At 53.8% G+C, this 17,243-nt stretch overlaps 1 protein-coding gene across 1 annotated transcript in view; it reads left to right on the top strand.

The window, feature by feature from the left end:
• Positions 1 to 17,243, top strand: part of HMCN2 (hemicentin 2) — a 170,223-nt gene that overhangs the window by 131,930 nt on the left and 21,050 nt on the right. Inside the window, exons 72-85 of the mRNA XM_055351348.2 lie at positions 51 to 192; positions 296 to 440; positions 1,658 to 1,785; positions 2,676 to 2,832; positions 3,757 to 3,878; positions 5,030 to 5,194; positions 7,037 to 7,144; positions 7,442 to 7,576; positions 7,982 to 8,116; positions 9,113 to 9,303; positions 10,205 to 10,418; positions 11,819 to 11,953; positions 12,991 to 13,181; positions 14,816 to 14,897. Coding sequence (XP_055207323.2) covers positions 51 to 192; positions 296 to 440; positions 1,658 to 1,785; positions 2,676 to 2,832; positions 3,757 to 3,878; positions 5,030 to 5,194; positions 7,037 to 7,144; positions 7,442 to 7,576; positions 7,982 to 8,116; positions 9,113 to 9,303; positions 10,205 to 10,418; positions 11,819 to 11,953; positions 12,991 to 13,181; positions 14,816 to 14,897 — 2,050 coding nt within the window. The remainder of the gene's footprint in view (positions 1 to 50; positions 193 to 295; positions 441 to 1,657; positions 1,786 to 2,675; positions 2,833 to 3,756; positions 3,879 to 5,029; positions 5,195 to 7,036; positions 7,145 to 7,441; positions 7,577 to 7,981; positions 8,117 to 9,112; positions 9,304 to 10,204; positions 10,419 to 11,818; positions 11,954 to 12,990; positions 13,182 to 14,815; positions 14,898 to 17,243) is intronic.

Consider the following 17,243-nt stretch of genomic DNA (forward strand, 5'->3'; position numbering starts at 1 on the left):
GTGCAGCTGGGCACTGATAAGGGTCTCTCCACCCTGGCGGGGCTCTCCAGGAGGACGCCCACACACAGTTCCCGGAGCGGGGCAGGTTCCTCCAGCTGCAGGCCCTGAGCACGGCTGACAGTGGTGACTACAGCTGCACAGCCCGCAATGCCGCAGGCAGCACTAGTGTCGCCTTCCGAGTGGAGATCCACAGTGAGTAGGGCCTGCCCCACCCCACCCTGCCCACCTTATCCCACCCTGCCCACCCTCTTAGAGCCACAGCTCCGAGCACCACTCCCTCTGTGCCCCTCCCTAGCGGTGCCCACCATCCGGTCAGGACCACCTGCAGTGAACGTCTCAGTGAACCAGACAGCTCTGCTGCCTTGCCAGGCCGATGGCGTGCCCGCACCCCTCGTGAGCTGGCGGAAGGACAGGGTCCCCCTGGATCCCAGGAGCCCCAGGTGGGAGAGGGAAGGGGTGGGCCTCGGGGAGGCTCTCAGGTGCCACTTTGTGGGTTGCAAATCAAACTCACTTGGGCAATTGGAGCAGAAAAGTGACTTTATCGTCAGGACGTGGGGTGTCTCAGAACACAAGGACAGGCCCACCACTCATGAAGGTCTCTTGCTTGTTTAACTTGATCAGAAGCCTTGATAGATGGGGCGGGGTAGAGGGGCATGAATGGATCTCACGAGATCTGATGGTTTTAAAGCTTCTCTCAGCTTCTGTCTGTGTAGGCTTCATCTCTTTCTCTCTCTTACCTTCTTCCTTGGTGAACATGGGAGAAACACACCCCCTGACAACCCCGTGGCCCCCAGCCCCGGGTTTACAGCTCCTCAGCTCACTAGCAAGTTGTCTGTGAATCCCAACTCTAAATTCCCAGGGCACAGAATGCCATTGGCCCAGCCTGAGTGATGTGTCCATCCCCCATCCAATCAACTGTGGCCAGGGGCGGGATTGCACGGTACAGACATGGCCCTTGGAAAGCGCATTTTTCAGATCTAGGGGCTGCTCTCAGGAAGAGCAGGGTGCTGCGCCTTCTGCGTCTCGGGAGAGGTCAAGCCCAGGAGGGTGCTGGAGATGCCCAAAGCAGCCCTTCTCTCCATCTTTCCAATGTTGGCTTGGGCTGTGGGGAGCTGCTCATGGCTCTGACCCCCTGACCTTGGCCTCACAGATGCAAGACTCTGACCTCCAAAGTTAGCATCTGTATTAGTCCATTTTCACGTTGCTGATAAAGACATACCTGAGACTGGGCAATTTACAAAAGAAAGAGGTTTATTGGACTTGCAGTTCCACATGGCTGGGGAGGCCTCACAATCATGGTGGAAGGAAGGGAGGAACAAGTTACATCTTACGTGGATGGCAGCAGGCAAAGAGAGAGCTTGTGCAGAGAAACTTACGTTTTTTAAACCATCAGATCTCGTGAGACCCGTTCACTATCACGAGACCAGCAGGGGAAAAGACCCGTCCCCACAATTCAATCATCTCCCACCAGGTCCCTCCCACAACATGTGGGAATTACGGGAGCTACAAGATGAGATTTGGGTGGACACAGAGCCAAACCATAGCAGCATCCTCTCACTGGGAAAGTGGGGGCAGAGGAAAGGGTCTTGCTAGAGACAGCCCTGCTCCAGACCCCACTGGCTTGCTCATCTCCAGGGCAACCCCCCGTCCATTCTAGGTTCGAAATTCTGCCTGAGGGTTCCCTGAGAATCCAGCCAGTCCTTGCCCAGGATGCCGGCCACTACCTCTGCCTGGCATCCAACTCTGCTGGCTCCGATCGTCAAGGCCGTGACCTACGGGTCTTGGGTAGGTGGCCTGGGGAAGGCCTTCAGTGTCCAGTCCCTGTCGGGGTCCAGTCCTTCTTAGTTTCTGAGTCACCCCAGCTGTAGGAGCCAAGAGCCAATGGTCTTCAAATGTTTTTGACCATGAAGCCCGTTAGTAAAAAGTTGTGATCATGCACACTCAAAGGACACAGATGTATTTTAGTGCATATATTACGTAACAGAACAGCGATTCGATTAAGTAAGAAACCATGTACAAAAGGAAAAACAAGTCTGAGAGGCCGAGGCAGGAGGATCACTTGATCCCAGGAGTTTGAGACCAACCTGGGCAACATAGGGAGACCCCATCTGTACAAAAAAAAATGTTTAAATTAGCCAAGCATGGTGGCACGTGCCTGTAGTCCCAGCTACTTGGGAGGCTGAGGTGGGAGGATCACTTGAGCCCGGGAGTTTCAGGCTATAGTGAGCCATGATCACGCCACTGCACTCCAGCCTGGGTGACAGAGTAAGACTCCGTCTACAAAAAAAAAAAAAAAAGTAAAAGTAAAACATGTGAAAGGATAAAATTCAAAATCACTAGAATCAGATGCCCCAGTCTCCTCCCCCTCCAACAGATCAGCTTGTGAGAGGTTGCTGTGGCGGGCCCTGGCCTCAGGTGGGGGCTGATGGGAGTGGAGGCCTGGAGGCTTCAGTCAAGGAAAGGCACTGAGGGGGTGCCAGGCTCAGGGATGGGGAAAGCCCAAAACACCCTGCTGGAAGCGCTGTCTCGGGGCTTTCTCCTGCCCTCTCCCTCTGTGCTCCCTCAGGGATGGGTGGAAGACAGTAGGCAGTGGCTTTGCCCCTGGGCACAGCCTCAGAGAGTCCCCAGCCCCTGTGCCCCCTGCACCTGTCTCCTGACCACTGTGCTCTCCCCAGAGCCTCCAGCCATCGCCCCCAGCCCCTCCAACCTGACCCTGACCGCCCACACCCCAGCCTTGCTGCCCTGCGAGGCCAGCGGCTCCCCTAAGCCCCTGGTGGTCTGGCGGAAGGATGGACAGAAGCTGGACTTCCGCCTGCAGCAGGGTGCCTACCGGTAATGAGCTGGACCTTGCGGTGGCTTCCTGAGACGCACGGGGCGGGGAGGCACTCTCGTCTCACGGGGGCATGGGGCAGGGACGGGGCGGGGTGTGTTCAGGTCTCACTGGAGTCAGGACCAGAACTCGTGTCTCAACTTTGGGGATCAGAGAGTCTTCACACTGAGATAGGGGTGAGGGCACTGGGGATATACAGCTAAACAGAGACATCTGGGCTTTATTTATATCCACCAGAGTCACTCTTGTCTAAAAACAAAACATGAACTGGGTGTGGTAGCTCACACCTGTAGTCCCAGCACTTTGGGAGGCTGAGGTGGGAGGATTGCTTGAGGTCAGGAGTTCAAGACCAGACTGGGCAACATAGTGAGACCCCATCTCTACAAAAAATTTAAAAATTAGTAGAGTATGGTGGTGGGTGTCTGTGGTCCCAGCTACCTGGGAGGCTGAGATGGGAGGATCCCCGGAGCCCGGGAGGTTGAGGCTGCAGTGAGCTGTGATTGTGCCACTGCACTCCAGCCTGGGCAACAGAACGCAGAACGAGACCGTCTCAAAAAAAAAAAAAAAAAAAGAATGTCAATTTTTAAAAATTGGAAAACCAATGTAACAAGCCTAGACCTAGTGAAAATGAGATCAGTAACTAAGACTCTGAGCCACTTTGAAGTGGTTGTTCTTACAGAAGTTCTGATAGATGGTTATTATAACAAATGTGCAGGGTTACAGAGAAACAGGGATGAAAATGAAAATCACTCACAAATCCACCAGCTAGACCTGTGGGGTAGAAACTTCTAGAAGACATTTCTAGAGTCAGGGCTGGAGGTCAGATACAGGAAGGGGAAATGGGCGTGAGACCCCTCACAGCCAGAAAGCCACAGCTGGTCTCTATCAGCCCAGCAGCCACTTGGCCATCCATCTGTCCACCCCAGGCTCCTGCCCTCCAACGCCCTGCTCCTCACGGCCCCCGGCCCCCAGGACTCAGCCCAGTTTGAGTGCGTGGTGAGCAATGAGGTGGGCGAGGCCCACAGGCTCTACCAGGTGACCGTCCATGGTGAGTCAGGGCAGAGGTGGAGGGGGACACCTGGGGTGGGGGCAGCGCCTTCCTGCTCTTGGGTGCTCTCCCTGCCAGCAGGGAATTGTGTGGCTTTTTCCTGTGCTGCACTGGACACCTCCTCCAGGAAGGCCTCTCAGATCCTGCTGGGCCACACTGGCATAACCCCAGCTCTGGCACAGTTCCTGGCACACGGGAGCTCACAGGAGAGGCCCCTCCCAAATCCAGAATGTTCTAAACTCAAATCTGACCTTGTCATCACCCCTGTTAAAAATCCCTCCCTCCACAGCTGCCTGCTGCCCCCAGGATAGAACGCAACAATTCAGCTGGACACACCAGGTCCTGTGTGGTCTGGCCCTGCCAGATTCAGCTCATGCCAGACCTGCCTCATTCCAGGGTCTAATCAAGCTGCTCAGCTTCTTGTTTCTTGCCTCAAGGGCTTTGCACACGCTGTTGCCTTTGCCGGGAACACTCTTCCCCTCACTCAGCAAACACCTGCTTTCCCTTCAGATTGCAGGTTAAATGCCACTTCCCCTGGAGGTCTCCTCTTGCCTCCCCTACTCCAAGTGGGAAACCCACGAGTAACCCCCTGTGAAGTTACTAGGCCAGGGTCTCTGTAGAAAGCTGTATCCCACTGGGTGCAGTGGCATGTGCCTATGGTCCCAGCTACTCAGGAGGCTGAGACGGGAGGGTCGCTTGAGCCCAGGGAGTCCTGAGCTATAGTGCACTATGCTGATTGGGTGTTCGCACTAAGTTCAGCATCAATATGGTGACCTCCCGGGAGTGGGGGACCACCAGGCTGCCTAAGGAAGGGTGAACCTGCCCTGGTCAGAAACAGAGCAGATCAAGGCTCTCATGTTGATCAGCAGTAGGATCACACTTGTGATTAGCTACTGCATTCCAGCCTGGGCAACATATTGAGACCCCATCTCTGAAAAAATACACTTTTTTTTTTTAAAGAAAAGAAACTATAGCCCCGTGCCCAGAAGGATTTGCTGAGTGGGCAAACGTGACTTCTCCCTCTGTTGCCACCTCCCTCCTTGGCCCTTTGTCGCTAATGTCACCTTGTGTACTAGCTTTACCCCCTGGCCCTGTGGCCGTGAGTGCCCTGTGCCCGCCGGCAGGGCCTCAAGCCTTGTCTTGGGTTTCAGTGCCTCCCACCATTGCCGACGACCAGACAGACTTCACCGTGACCATGATGGCACCCGTGGTCCTCACATGTCACAGCACGGGTATACCAGCTCCGACTGTGTCCTGGAGCAAGGCAGGCGCCCAGCTAGGAGCTCGGGGGAGTGGCTATCGTGTCTCACCATCGGGTAAGTAAGGGTAAGCCACAGAGAGAGGCAGCTGAGGGGAGACTGGGAGAGCGGGCAGAGGGGGTGAAAGGTCACATGGCGGAATAGGATGGAACAATCTGGCCTGGCTCTGCCTCTCCTGGCTGTGTGACCTGGGAGGACCCTCTCGCCCTCTCTGAGCTCCATATTCTCCTCCATGCTCTGCAGTGTTGAGACCCATCAGTGGTTCCCCAAGGCCCTCTGGCATACAAATGCTATTTCATGGCAAAATAAGAAAAATAATAGCTCCCTGGGAGTTTTTGTAAACCTGGTTTAATCCCATCAGAAAGATCCTCCTGTATTCTGAAGTTATCTTTGGTGCTGAAACTTCCTTTTCTTGATGATATTAAGATAATAGTACATGGTGATTTTTTTTTAAGATGGAGTCTCGCTCTGTTGCCCAGGCTGGAGTGCAATGGTGCTATCTCCGCTCACTGCAGCCTCCACCTCCCAGGTTCAAGGGCAATTCCTGGCTCAGCTTCCCAGGTAGCTGAGATTACAGGCACCTGCCATCATGTAGGCATGATTTCTGTATTTTTGTAGAGACGGGGTTTCACTATATTGGCCAGGCTGGTCTTGAACTCCTGACCTCAGGTGATCTGCCCTTCTCAGCCTCCCAAAGTGCTGGAATTACAGGTGTGAGCCACCATGCCTGGCCTAACATGGTGATTTTTTAAATGTCTTTGCTTGTCAAAATAAAACATTGGAAGCTTTATGGAGAGTCTCCAAATTTATTTGTTAGTTCATTAGTGAAATACTAAAGTCTAGGAACCACTGGCCAAACCTATGATTTTCAAACTCTTCTGAAGCAATAGAACTTCCTTCCAGGCCAGGCGCAGGGACTCACGCCTGTAATTCCAGCACTTTGGGAGGCTGAGGCAGGAGGATTGTTTGAAGCCAGGAGTTTGAGACCAGCCTGGGCAACACAGCAAGACCCCATGTCTACAAACACATTTAAAAAAATTAGCCGGGTGCGGTGGTGCATGCCTGTCGTCCCAGCTGCTTGGGAGGCTGAGGTGGGAGGATTGCTTGAGTGCAGGAGTTCAAGGATGCAGTGAGCTATGATTGCACCACTGTACTCCAGCCTGGGCAACAGAGTGCGACTCTGTCTCAAAACAAAATACAAAACAAAAACTTCTTTCCAATAAGTGTAATAAGTGGTAACAGCAGAGTCCAACAAGTGAAACAAACCACAGTTCTGGTTCCATCTGGGGCTGGGACAGGGGCTGTGGGTGGGCCAGAGTGCCGTGGGCCTTGCTTCCTTCCCCCACCCAGCAGGCCCCCAGGGGTCCATGGAGCACAGTTTAGAACCCTCGTCACTTGACTGCCAAGGTGCAGCCTGCAGTCTGGGAAGGTTAAAATGGTGTTCACTGAGTAACCAAGGCTAAGGCCAGGAGGATAAAGGGAGGAGAGGAGGCAGTAATCCTGGGAGGCTTCCTAGAGGAGGTGAGTTTTTAGCAGAGCAAGGTGAGAATGACAGGGTGTGGCACTGTGAGCGGGGGATTACAGGCAGGGGAGTGGCAGATCCTGGAACTTCACAGCCTAAAGGGTCTAGAGACCATCTTGTCTGATTCTTCATTGTGCACATGGGGAACCTGAGGTCCGGAGAGTGGAAGGAACTCGCCCATGTCTCTGCTTTGGGCAGGGCACAGAGGCAAACCTAGATGCCAGGTTCCCATACAGTCACATCGCCCAGACTGTTTGTAAATGGGCAAAGGAGGCAGGTTGAGTGACCAGAGACAGAGTGGGGTTGTGTAGGAGCCCTGCCACCTCCATCCCTGGGGACCTGTGTCCTGATCCCCTCAATCTGATTCTCACCAACAGGCGCCCTGGAGATCGGGCAGGCCCTCCCCATCCACGCAGGCCGCTACACCTGCTCAGCCCGCAACTCTGCCGGCGTAGCCCACAAGCACGTCTTCCTCACTGTGCAAGGTAAGGGTCCATGGTCCAGACCCCAGAGTTCCTAGGGCCAGGGGAGCAGGTGGAGAGCCAGAGGCAGGTGGGGCTCAGGGTGGAGGTGAGGCCCCGGGTCTCAGAGGCCCCGACCTGTCTCCCATGGGATTCTTTGGCAGGAAAAGAATCAGCCATGGCGTCCTTGTTACTGTGGCCGATGTTTCTAGAACCCCCGTTCTCCTTAGAGGCCTCTCTCTCTGATGCTCTGAGGCCCCCTGGTTGGAGGAGTTGTGTTAAGGACATTCTCAGGGCCCTCTGCACCACTGTCCTTTGTAGCCTCCCCGGTGGTGAAGCCGCTGCCCAGCGTGGTTCGGGCAGTGGCAGAGGAGGAGGTGATGCTGCCCTGCGAGGCCTCAGGCATCCCCCGGCCGACCATCACCTGGCAGAAGGAAGGGCTCAACGTCGCTACTGGTGAGGGCCCCTGGCAGCCAGCCTGGGAAGGGAAGAGAAGAGCGTGGGCCTGGGGGGGTCCTGCTTCCTGCCCTGGGAGACCCCGCAGACCTGCCGAGAGGTCCTGGAAAGCCCCTGGCCTGCCCAGATACTCCCCCACCCTTGCTCTGGCCTCCCCCTCCCCAACCCTTCTCCTGTCACCATGGCCTGAGATGCCATCTGAGCACTCGGTGGCTGAGTTGGGAGGTCGGGAGGGGGCAGCTGAGCTGGGCTCAGGGTCAGGCTTCTTGGCTCCTTCTGTCCCTTGGTCATTCTGTGACCCCAGCAAGTCATTTGCTGCCTGTGAGACAGAATAGCCCAATCTGCCCACCTCGGGGGTCCCCAGTCCCAGCTGCCAGGCCCCCGATTTTCTTCTTCCTCGTTCAGGAGTGAGTACCCAGGTCCTACCAGGCGGACAGCTGCGGATTGCCCATGCCAGCCCAGAGGATGCTGGAAACTATCTCTGCATCGCTAAGAACAGTGCGGGCAGTGCCATGGGGAAGACGCGGCTGGTGGTGCAAGGTGGGAGTGAGGACGGGGCTGAGGTGGGCCCTGGCAACTGAGGGGCTTTGAGGCTTCTGCAGGCTTCTCCCTTCCCTGCCTGGCAGGACACACTGCTTATAGTTCTAGAAGGAATTAAGGGGAAAACATCTCTCATTGTGCGCCTGAGTTCTGGTTTCAGACATAAACTCCCATCCCCTCTGCCTTCTCTCTGGCCCTGTGGAACACAAGTCTAGCATCCCTCATTCATTCTGGTTTCCAGTAGCTGTAGCCTCTCTGGCCCTGCTCTGGCACACACACAATTACATGTGCCCTTCCCTTAGTTTGATCAATCATTGGCTTCAAAGATCAGGTGGCATCACTGGCCAAAAATCTGCAAAGTCTGCTGGGAATATTCAGTACGGGCCGGTCGTGTCTTGGCCCCCGTGGCCTGCTTTGTGGTATCTCAGTGGCTGTCCCCGCCCGCAGCTATGTAGGGCTGGAGTCGGACTCTGGCTGTGAACTCAGAGGGGCTCCTGGCTCCAGGCTTCCTCTGCTTCTCCTTGTCCAGCGTGCTCCTCTCCCCTCGGACCTGTAGCATCGCTGGTCACCAGACCAGCCAGACACCAAGCCAGTGACCCTCACTCCGCCCAGCATAGCTCCTCCGCAGGGATGCTCTGTGACAGCTGCCCTGCTTTTGTTCCTGGAGGTGGCCTAGTACAAGGTCCAAGTGGACCCTGCCCAAGGCCTCTGTCCTGCGGCTTTTAGTCTTTTGTGTGTGTGCGTGTATATGTGCATGCATGTGTGTGTGTGTGTACACGTGTGCACAGGTGCAATGGAATCACCGTCACAGCTACACCAAACTCAGGGAGTCCCCAAATCATCCTGAGCACGGGCAATGGCCTATGACTAGGGAGTTGGAGGGGGCAGCTGATGGCCAGGGAGGGCTGAAGGGCTGGGCCAAAGGCCAAGGGCCCCGGGATGGTGTCAGCCGCCTCCCTGAGCCCCGGTTCTGAGTGGGCCTCCCTCTGCCTGCAGTCCCACCAGTGATCGAGAATGGCCCCCCAGACCTGTCCACCACCGAAGGCTCCCACGCCTTCTTGCCTTGCAAGGCGAGGGGCAGTCCTGAGCCCAACATCACCTGGGACAAAGATGGCCAGCCTGTGTCGGGTGCCGAGGGGAAGTTCACCATCCAGCCTTCTGGGGAGTTGCTGGTGAAGAACTTGGAGGTGAGGCACTGCCCCAAGGGGCACAGCAGGGAATAATGGCTGAGACCCCTGTTTGTCATGCTCTGCGCTGAGCACTGTGCAGCCTTTAACCCTGGGAGCCTGGGGAAATCAGTGTCACCATCCCGGGTACAGACGGCCAGAACTGAGGCTCAAAGTGTACCTAGTTGTCCACCATTGCCAAGAGGCAGAACCCAAATTTGAACCTGGACCTCGGCAGCCAGCTCCTGGGGAAGGGAGGGAACTCGGACTGGGGCTCAGGGATACGGCGATGACTTTGTGTCCTGAAAGTCTACCCAGTTGTTGTCAACCATGCATTGGCATTAACCGTCCTCTGGGTTTTGGGGAGTGTTGAGCCAGGGGTATGGGTGGGACCCCCAACCCCCTTCCCCTCAGCACTCATCAGATTCTGCAATTTTGTGATGAGACCCTCTCCAGATGGGTTCAGTGGACACACCTAGAGGGGTCAGAGGCATTGGACCCGGCCACCCAGGGAGCCTGGGGGTGCAGTGGTGAGCGCACCGGCCCTGCTTGAATGCACCATAAAACTCCTCCTCTTGGAGCCCCTGTTGGGCCCTCTATCAGGGCACCAAAAGCAAGGCCTGCAGTGCAGGTCAAGTTCTGAGGACAGGACAGCACACAGTAGGTGTTTGGTAAGCACTGGCTATTGCGATCATGCAGTCAGGGCTGGGGTTATGAAGCAGCAGAGCGTGTGAACGCTGCAGGGCAGGGCAGGGCAGGGGCGCGGTGGTGATGCTGACCCGTTTGCTAGCTGTGTGACCTTGGGCAAGTCACTTCCCCTCTCTGGGCTGGATGGTCCATGAGAACCTTCAAGGGCCAGGGGCATCCTGACCTATGCCGAGGTGGGGGCAGTTCTCCGGCCAACCCCTTTCTTTGCTCACAGGGCCAGGACGCAGGCACCTATACCTGTACCGCTGAGAACGCCGTGGGCCGGGCCCGCCGCCGTGTGCACCTCACCATCCTGGCACTGCCTGTGTTCACCACCCTGCCTGGGGACCGCAGCCTGCGCCTTGGGGACAGGCTGTGGCTTCACTGTGCAGCCCGGGGCAGCCCCACCCCTCGCATTGGCTGGACTGTCAACGACCGGCCAGTCACAGGTCTGGGTCCGCTGGGCATGAGTGGGACAGAGAGCCAGGACACTGGGAGGTTAAGAAGGGAGGGCAGGTGGGGAGACCCAACCTAGTGGAAAGGAAGAGGTTGTCAGCCAGCCCTGTTGGTTCTGGGTCTTCCAACGTGGCCCTATGTAGGGGGACAGGGCAAACCCAGCTGTGGCCATATGTGACAAGCCATATATCAGAGCTGGCAAGAGGCCACCTGAGAAGACTCAACCCAGAGACCTCAGGGCCAGGAAGGGGAGGCCTGTGTTCTAGTCCAGAGCTGCTGCTCCCATTGTGGGACCCTCAGCAAACCCCTTTTCTGGGGGCCCGTGGGGACTCTGTCCTCCTACCGGAAACCCAGGTGATGTCTAGGGAGACACAGGGCCTGTGAAGTACCTGCTGGGTACTCAGTGTTTGCTGAATTGATAAATTGCTAAGTCCCCTCCACTGCAAAATGATACTTTCCTACATTAGGATATGACATCACACATTCCTAACTCTGAGTCCCCAGGTGTGGAATACCCATGCACACCTGTGGTGAAGGCTTTGCTGGGCCCCACCACTTCCTGGGGAGGGACCTTGGGCAGGTATAATAGTTTGGCCTGTCTGAGCGCCGCTCTCCATCTGTCAAATGGACATAACCAGGGGTCCTGAGGACAGAATGACAATGGAGGGGCCGTGCTCGGCACAGGCCTGGCCTGGAGTAGATGCCCAATTGATGGTACTGCTTGTCTGTATTCCTCTCCTAGAGGTGATGGCCCACCCCAAAGGAAAAGTTCATCATTAGAATCCTTCTCTCGGCCGGGCGCAGTGGCTCACGCCTGTAATCCCAGCACTTTGGGAGGCCAAGGCGGGTGGATCACCTGAGGTCAGGAGTTCGAGACCAGCCTGGCCAACATGGTGAAACCCCATCTCTACTAAAAATGCACAATTAGCTGGGCGTGGTGGCACATGCCTGTAATCCCAGCTACATGGGAGGCTAAGGTAGGAGAATCGGTTGAACCTGGGAGGTGGAGGTTGCAATGAGCTGAGATTGCGTCATTGCACTCCAGCCTGGGCAACAAGAGTGAAACTGTCTCAAAGAAAAAAAAAAAAAGAATCCTTCTCTCTAGAAATCATGGCAGTGTTTCAGTAAGTGTCCTGTGCTGAGAGGCCCCCAAAAACCTGCCCTTGACCGTTTATCAAACACAGTGTGCACTGGAAAATGGTAGAAGGCAGGTTCATTAACCGCAGCCTCCAGTGTGGCCTGTGCCTCCCAGGAACGTGTCTGATTTGATCAACCTTCACCCGGGACTCCCATCTGTTTCTGCATTTTTATTAAGTTCCTGCAGGTACCCAGGCACCAGGGAAGTGTTTAGGGCAGGAGTTACCTGCACCCGACTTCTCTTTCTCCACCACAGAAGGGGTGTCTGAGCAGGATGGAGGCAGCACGCTGCAGCGGGCCGCTGTCTCCAGAGAAGACAGCGGGACCTATGTCTGCTGGGCGGAGAACAGAGTGGGCCGCACGCAGGCGGTCAGCTTCGTCCACGTGAAGGGTAGGGCACATTCCCCAGGTGGCTTCTCTCTCAAGACCTCCAGTCTATTGGGACCCAATCTATTGGTTTCCTAAGAACCCAGCCTCCTGTCCTCTGAGCTAGTGGTTCCCCACCCTGGCTGCACGTTAGAATCCCCTGGGGGACTTTAACTTCTGAAGTCCAGGTTCTACCTCCAACTCTGTAAACCAGCCTCTCTGGGGTGAGGCCTAGGCATCAGTATTTTTGACACTCCCAAGACGACCCTGGCTGCAGGTAGAATTGGAATCTGACCAATTGCCCTACAGCACTACCTGCAGCTGGATGGTGCCAGGGTAGGAGGAGAGCATGGAGGCCAGGGCATCCTGGCAGAAAAATGCCAGAAGCTTGCCAGCCAGCCAGTTGTCCCCTATGACCTACTCATCCACCAGGAGTAGCACAGGAGCCCTCGGTGACGCCGTGTCTTAGTTTGCACAACCTCAGGATGGGTGGGGCTGGATGGGGGGAATGAGCAGCCCCAGGCACCAAAAGAGAACTGCAGCTTTTGGTAGATCCAACCTCAGGAAACCAGGAAGGATATAAGCCAGTCCAGAGCATCCAAGAGTGTTTTGAGATTAGCATGAATCTCATAGTGTTGCTCTGTACAACAGAGGTGTCTAGGATTCTTGTTTTTTTATAGTTATTGATTTCCAAAGTACCTGGCAGGTACTCTGCTGCTAGTGTAATCCATCTGTGAAAGAAAGTATATGACACGCGTAACACTGCCTTCCTGCCTGTGCCCATCTCAGGCATCACTAATCAATCACAGCACTGTTCTCATTCAGCTTCAAATGATTCTCAGCACAGTTCTTGGAAAGTCTTTGCCAGTCTTTGTGACTTGACCCATGACCTGAACACTGTTTGCTGTTCCTGATGCACTGACTAAACACAACCACGCTGTGCTAGCAGGAGCCTCTGGAGGCCCCTGGAGGCAGGAGTTGGGCAGACCTTTGGGGTTTATGGGAGGCTGAGCCAGCAGGGAACCTCTTTTCTGACAACTTGCTCGATGTCACCCCATGCAGAGGCTCCTGTCCTACAAGGGGAGGCTTTCTCCTACCTGGTGGAACCTGTAGGAGGCAGCATTCAGCTAGACTGTGTGGTGCGTGGAGACCCAGTGCCAGACATCCGCTGGATCAAAGATGGCCTTCCACTGCGGGGCAGCCACCTCCGGCACCAGCTGCAGAATGGCTCGCTGACCATCCGCAGGACTGAGGCAAGGCGGGGCCTGGCACCTTGGGTGGGGCCACTGAGGACAACTCTACGCTTTTTCTGATTGCTCAAGAGGGTTCTTCATATTGCCCCCTCTGCTTCTGCAGTGTACAAAGCACCTCCCTGCCCATTCCTCAGATATCCTCCCACTACCACCAATACTGACCTCCAGCCACCAGGCTTTTCTGTTCCTCCGTCATCCACACATTCAATGGAGCGAATTAGTTCTACCTCATAGGATTGTAATTAGAAATCAGTGAGATGTCTCATACCCATTATTTAAGAGTGATCTGTGGGTAATGCCTCCAAAATGTTGTTATTAACAACCTCAGGGGGCAGGGTAGGCAGGTAATAGTGCTCCACATTTACAGACGAAGACACTGAAGTTCAGAGAGGCCCACAACCAATAAGTGCAGGAGGCAGCGCCCCCACCCCCAGGTCTCCTGCCTCAGGCCCCGTGCTGTTTCCAGTCTTGGGCCCTGGGGCAGCCCCTCTCAACTTCCCTTTTGTGTCTCAAGTTCTGGTGATTGTGCAGAAATCCCCAAGTCAGTCCTGACTCAAGTTCATCTTAGGGGCCTTGATCTCACCCATTTGGGAGCCTTTCTCTGGGTAGTAATGATAATAGGACTAGTAATAAGAGCAGTAGTAAGAGCAGTGGTAATAATGGCTCCTGTTATCCGAGTACTAACTGTGGGCCAGGCACGGGGCCTTGCACTTAGCAAGCATTATTCCATTTGATGCTTATAAGATCCTAGCAGTTATCACTCCCATTTTACAGAAGGGGTAACTGAGGCTCCAGAGGCATGAAAATGTCCTAAGTAATGGGCTCAGGGCAGTAAGCAGTGGGGCTGGGATTCAGTCCCATGTTGGTCTGACCTCCAAACCTACACTCTTAACTTTGTGCCATGCTATCCCCCCCAGTCCCTTGGGTGTGGCCCCCCAGATACCATCTTCTGGGAGTGGGCGTGGCCTCAGGCTGCCCCAGGCCCATCTGATGGTGGTGCTGCCACTCAGAAGTGATGTGAGCCAGCGCGCCACCTGAGTTCCATCACATATCCGTGGGCCACCTGTTAGGGAAACGCTGCAAACCATCTCCCTTCTGGAAGACTCACTTTGCACACTGGCACAATAAATGCCCTGAGAGGTCCTGCAGTTCAGACTGCCATCCTGTTCATACAACACAGGTGTCTAATGTTCTTGTTTTCCTATAGTTATTGATTTCCAAAGTACCATAACATGTTGTCAACTCAATGTCTCCCAAACTTACTTGACCATGGAACCCTTTTCTCCAAGGAGTCTCAAATAATGTGCCATGGGACAGTAAGATTTCAACGTACACAGTTTGGAAGAGGTGGATCTACACCATGCTTTTCCAGCAAGTTGTTCCACCTAAGGCAACAAGGACCTTAGTCACAGCCCCCTGTTTTCGGGTGTGAAAAGGGGCTGGATTCTCTTTGCATGTCTGCTGACAAGTGGTCACAGAGGCCCTTCTGATGCTCTGCGGGGGATCAGGTGTCTCTGGCTGGTTCACAACCTAAGCCCCTTGCTGGCTGGCTGCCCTCAGTCCCCTACCCAACTGTCTGAGCCGCTCATCTTCTTCTCTGAGCACCATGCCCCCTCTCCTGTGCCCACTTGCAGAGGGACGATGCGGGACAGTACCAGTGCCTGGCAGAGAATGAGATGGGCGTGGCGAAGAAAGTGGTGATCCTCGTCCTGCAGAGTGAGTCTCGGCCTCAGCAGAGTGGGGACGTGGGAAGTGTGCTCGGGGACAGCGGTGGCGTGTGCAGCCTAGAGGGCAGACGGCAGGGCTGGGACTTGGAATTCTTTCATTAATACTTACTTGGAACACACATTGAATCCTACCAAATGTTTCCCAGATGTGGGGTGACTGAGACTCAGGACTGAGCTAAAGAAAACCTGGCAACCTGGGCCTGGGGCAGCTGGGCACTTAAAACTCAGAGCAGCCGTCAGGATCACCGAGAGAGCTCTCGCATGTGCCAAGCAGCTCGTAGTTTACCAGGCGCTGCTTGAGCCTCAGAATAACACTGTGAAGTTGTCTCAATAGGGATTCTGTAGAAAATGTTTTATTGAAGATGAACACCTGTGGAGAAGAGCCAGGATCCTAAGTGCAGAGCTCGTGAATTTTTGCAATGCGAACTCACCCAGTTAACCAGCAACCAGATCAAAGAAATAGGACAGTGCCGGCTCCCAGCCTCCAGCATGCCCACCTCTGCTTACTGCTCCCTGCCCCAATAATCACTGTCCTGGATTCTGCCTCTTTAAAAAAAAAAAAAACTTTATTGAGTTATAATTTGCATACCATAAAATTCACCCATTCATGCAATGCAATATTATTTAACCTTAAAAAGGAAGGAAATTCTAGGGCTGGGCTCGGTGACTCACAGCTGTATTCCCAGCACTTTGGGAGGCCAAGGCGGGTGGATCACCTGGGGTCTGGAGTTCAAGAACAGCCTGACCAACATAGTGAAAACCTGTCTCTACTAAAAATACAAAAATTAGCTGGGCGTGGTGGCGCGCCTGTAATCCCAGTCATTCAGGAAGCTGAGGCAGGAAAATCACTTGAACCCAGGAGGCAGAGGTTGCAGTGAGCCAAGATCGTGCCATCGCACTCCAGCCTGGTTGACAGGCAAGACTCAATCTCAAAAAAAAAAAAAAAAAGAACAAAAGGAATGAAATTCTGACACAGGCTACAACATAGATGAACCTTGAGGTCATTATGCGAAGTGGAAAAAGCCGGTCACAAAAAAAACAAACACTGTATGATTCTGTTTATATGAGGCGCTTAGAGTGGCCAAAAGCATAGAGACCCAAAGTAGTATGGAGCTTGCCAGGGGCTGCAGGGAGGGGAGAAGGGGGAGTTAGAATTTAATGAGTCTGGAGTTTCACTTTAGCAAGAAGAAAAAAGTTCTGGAGATTGTACAACAATGTCAAATACTCAACACTACTGAAGTGTATACTTACAAATGGTTCAATGATACATTTTATGTAATGTATTTTTTTTACAACAATTATTGTTACTAATATTTTTTGAGACAGGGTCTGGCTCTGTTGCTCAGGCTGGAGTACAGTGGCGCCATCTCTGCTCACTGCAACCTCCGCCTCCCGGGTTCAAGCGTTTCTCCTGCCTCAGCCTCCTGAGTAGCTGGGATTATAGGCGCACGCCACCACACCCAGCTAATTTTTGTATTTTTAGTAGAAACGGGGTTTCACCATGTTGGCCAGGCTGCTCTTGAACTTCTGACCTCAGGTGATCCACCTGCCTTGGCCTCCCAAAGTGCTGGGATTACAGGAGTGAGCCACTGCACCCAGGGCTTGTGCTCATTCTTAAATGGAGTTGTTTATTTTACTAGTGAGTTTCTAGAGTTCTTTACATAGCATGGATGTAGCCCTTTATCAGATACATGATTTGCAAATATTTCTCCCAGTCTGTGGCTTGTCTTTGCATTTTCTTAATGGTGACTTTGAAGAGCAAAAGTGTTAAAATTTGGTGAAGTCCAAATTTATCCATTTTGTATTTTTTGAATCATGTATTTGGGGTTACACCTTTTAAAAATCTTGGCCTAATCTAAGGTTGTCTTTTTCTTTTCTTTTCTTTCTTTCTCTTTCTTCTTTTTTTTTTTTTTTTTTTAATATTTTTGGGACAGAGTCTCACTCTGGTGCCAAGGCTGGAGTGCAGTGGCAAGATCTCAGCTCACTGCAACTTCCACCTCCAAGGTTCAAGCAATCCTTGTGCCTCAGCCTCCCAAGTAGCTGGGATTACAGGCACGCACCACCACACCCGACTAATTTTTGTAATTTTAGTAGAGACGAGGTTTCATCGTGTTGCCCAGGCTGGTCTCGAACTCCTGGCCTCAAGCAATCCACCTGCCTCGGCCTCCTAAAGTGCGGATTACAGGCATGAGCCACTGGGCCCTACATTTTCTTATATGATTTTTGTAGTTTTAGTTCTCACATTTAGGTCTGTGATCCATTTTGAGTTAATTTTTGTGTGGGGTAAGGGTCTAACTTCCTTTTTTGCATACGGATAGCCAATTGTTCCAGTACC

Source organism: Gorilla gorilla, chromosome 13 (assembly GCF_029281585.2).
Source record: "Gorilla gorilla gorilla isolate KB3781 chromosome 13, NHGRI_mGorGor1-v2.1_pri, whole genome shotgun sequence".
NCBI lineage: Eukaryota > Metazoa > Chordata > Mammalia > Primates > Hominidae > Gorilla > Gorilla gorilla.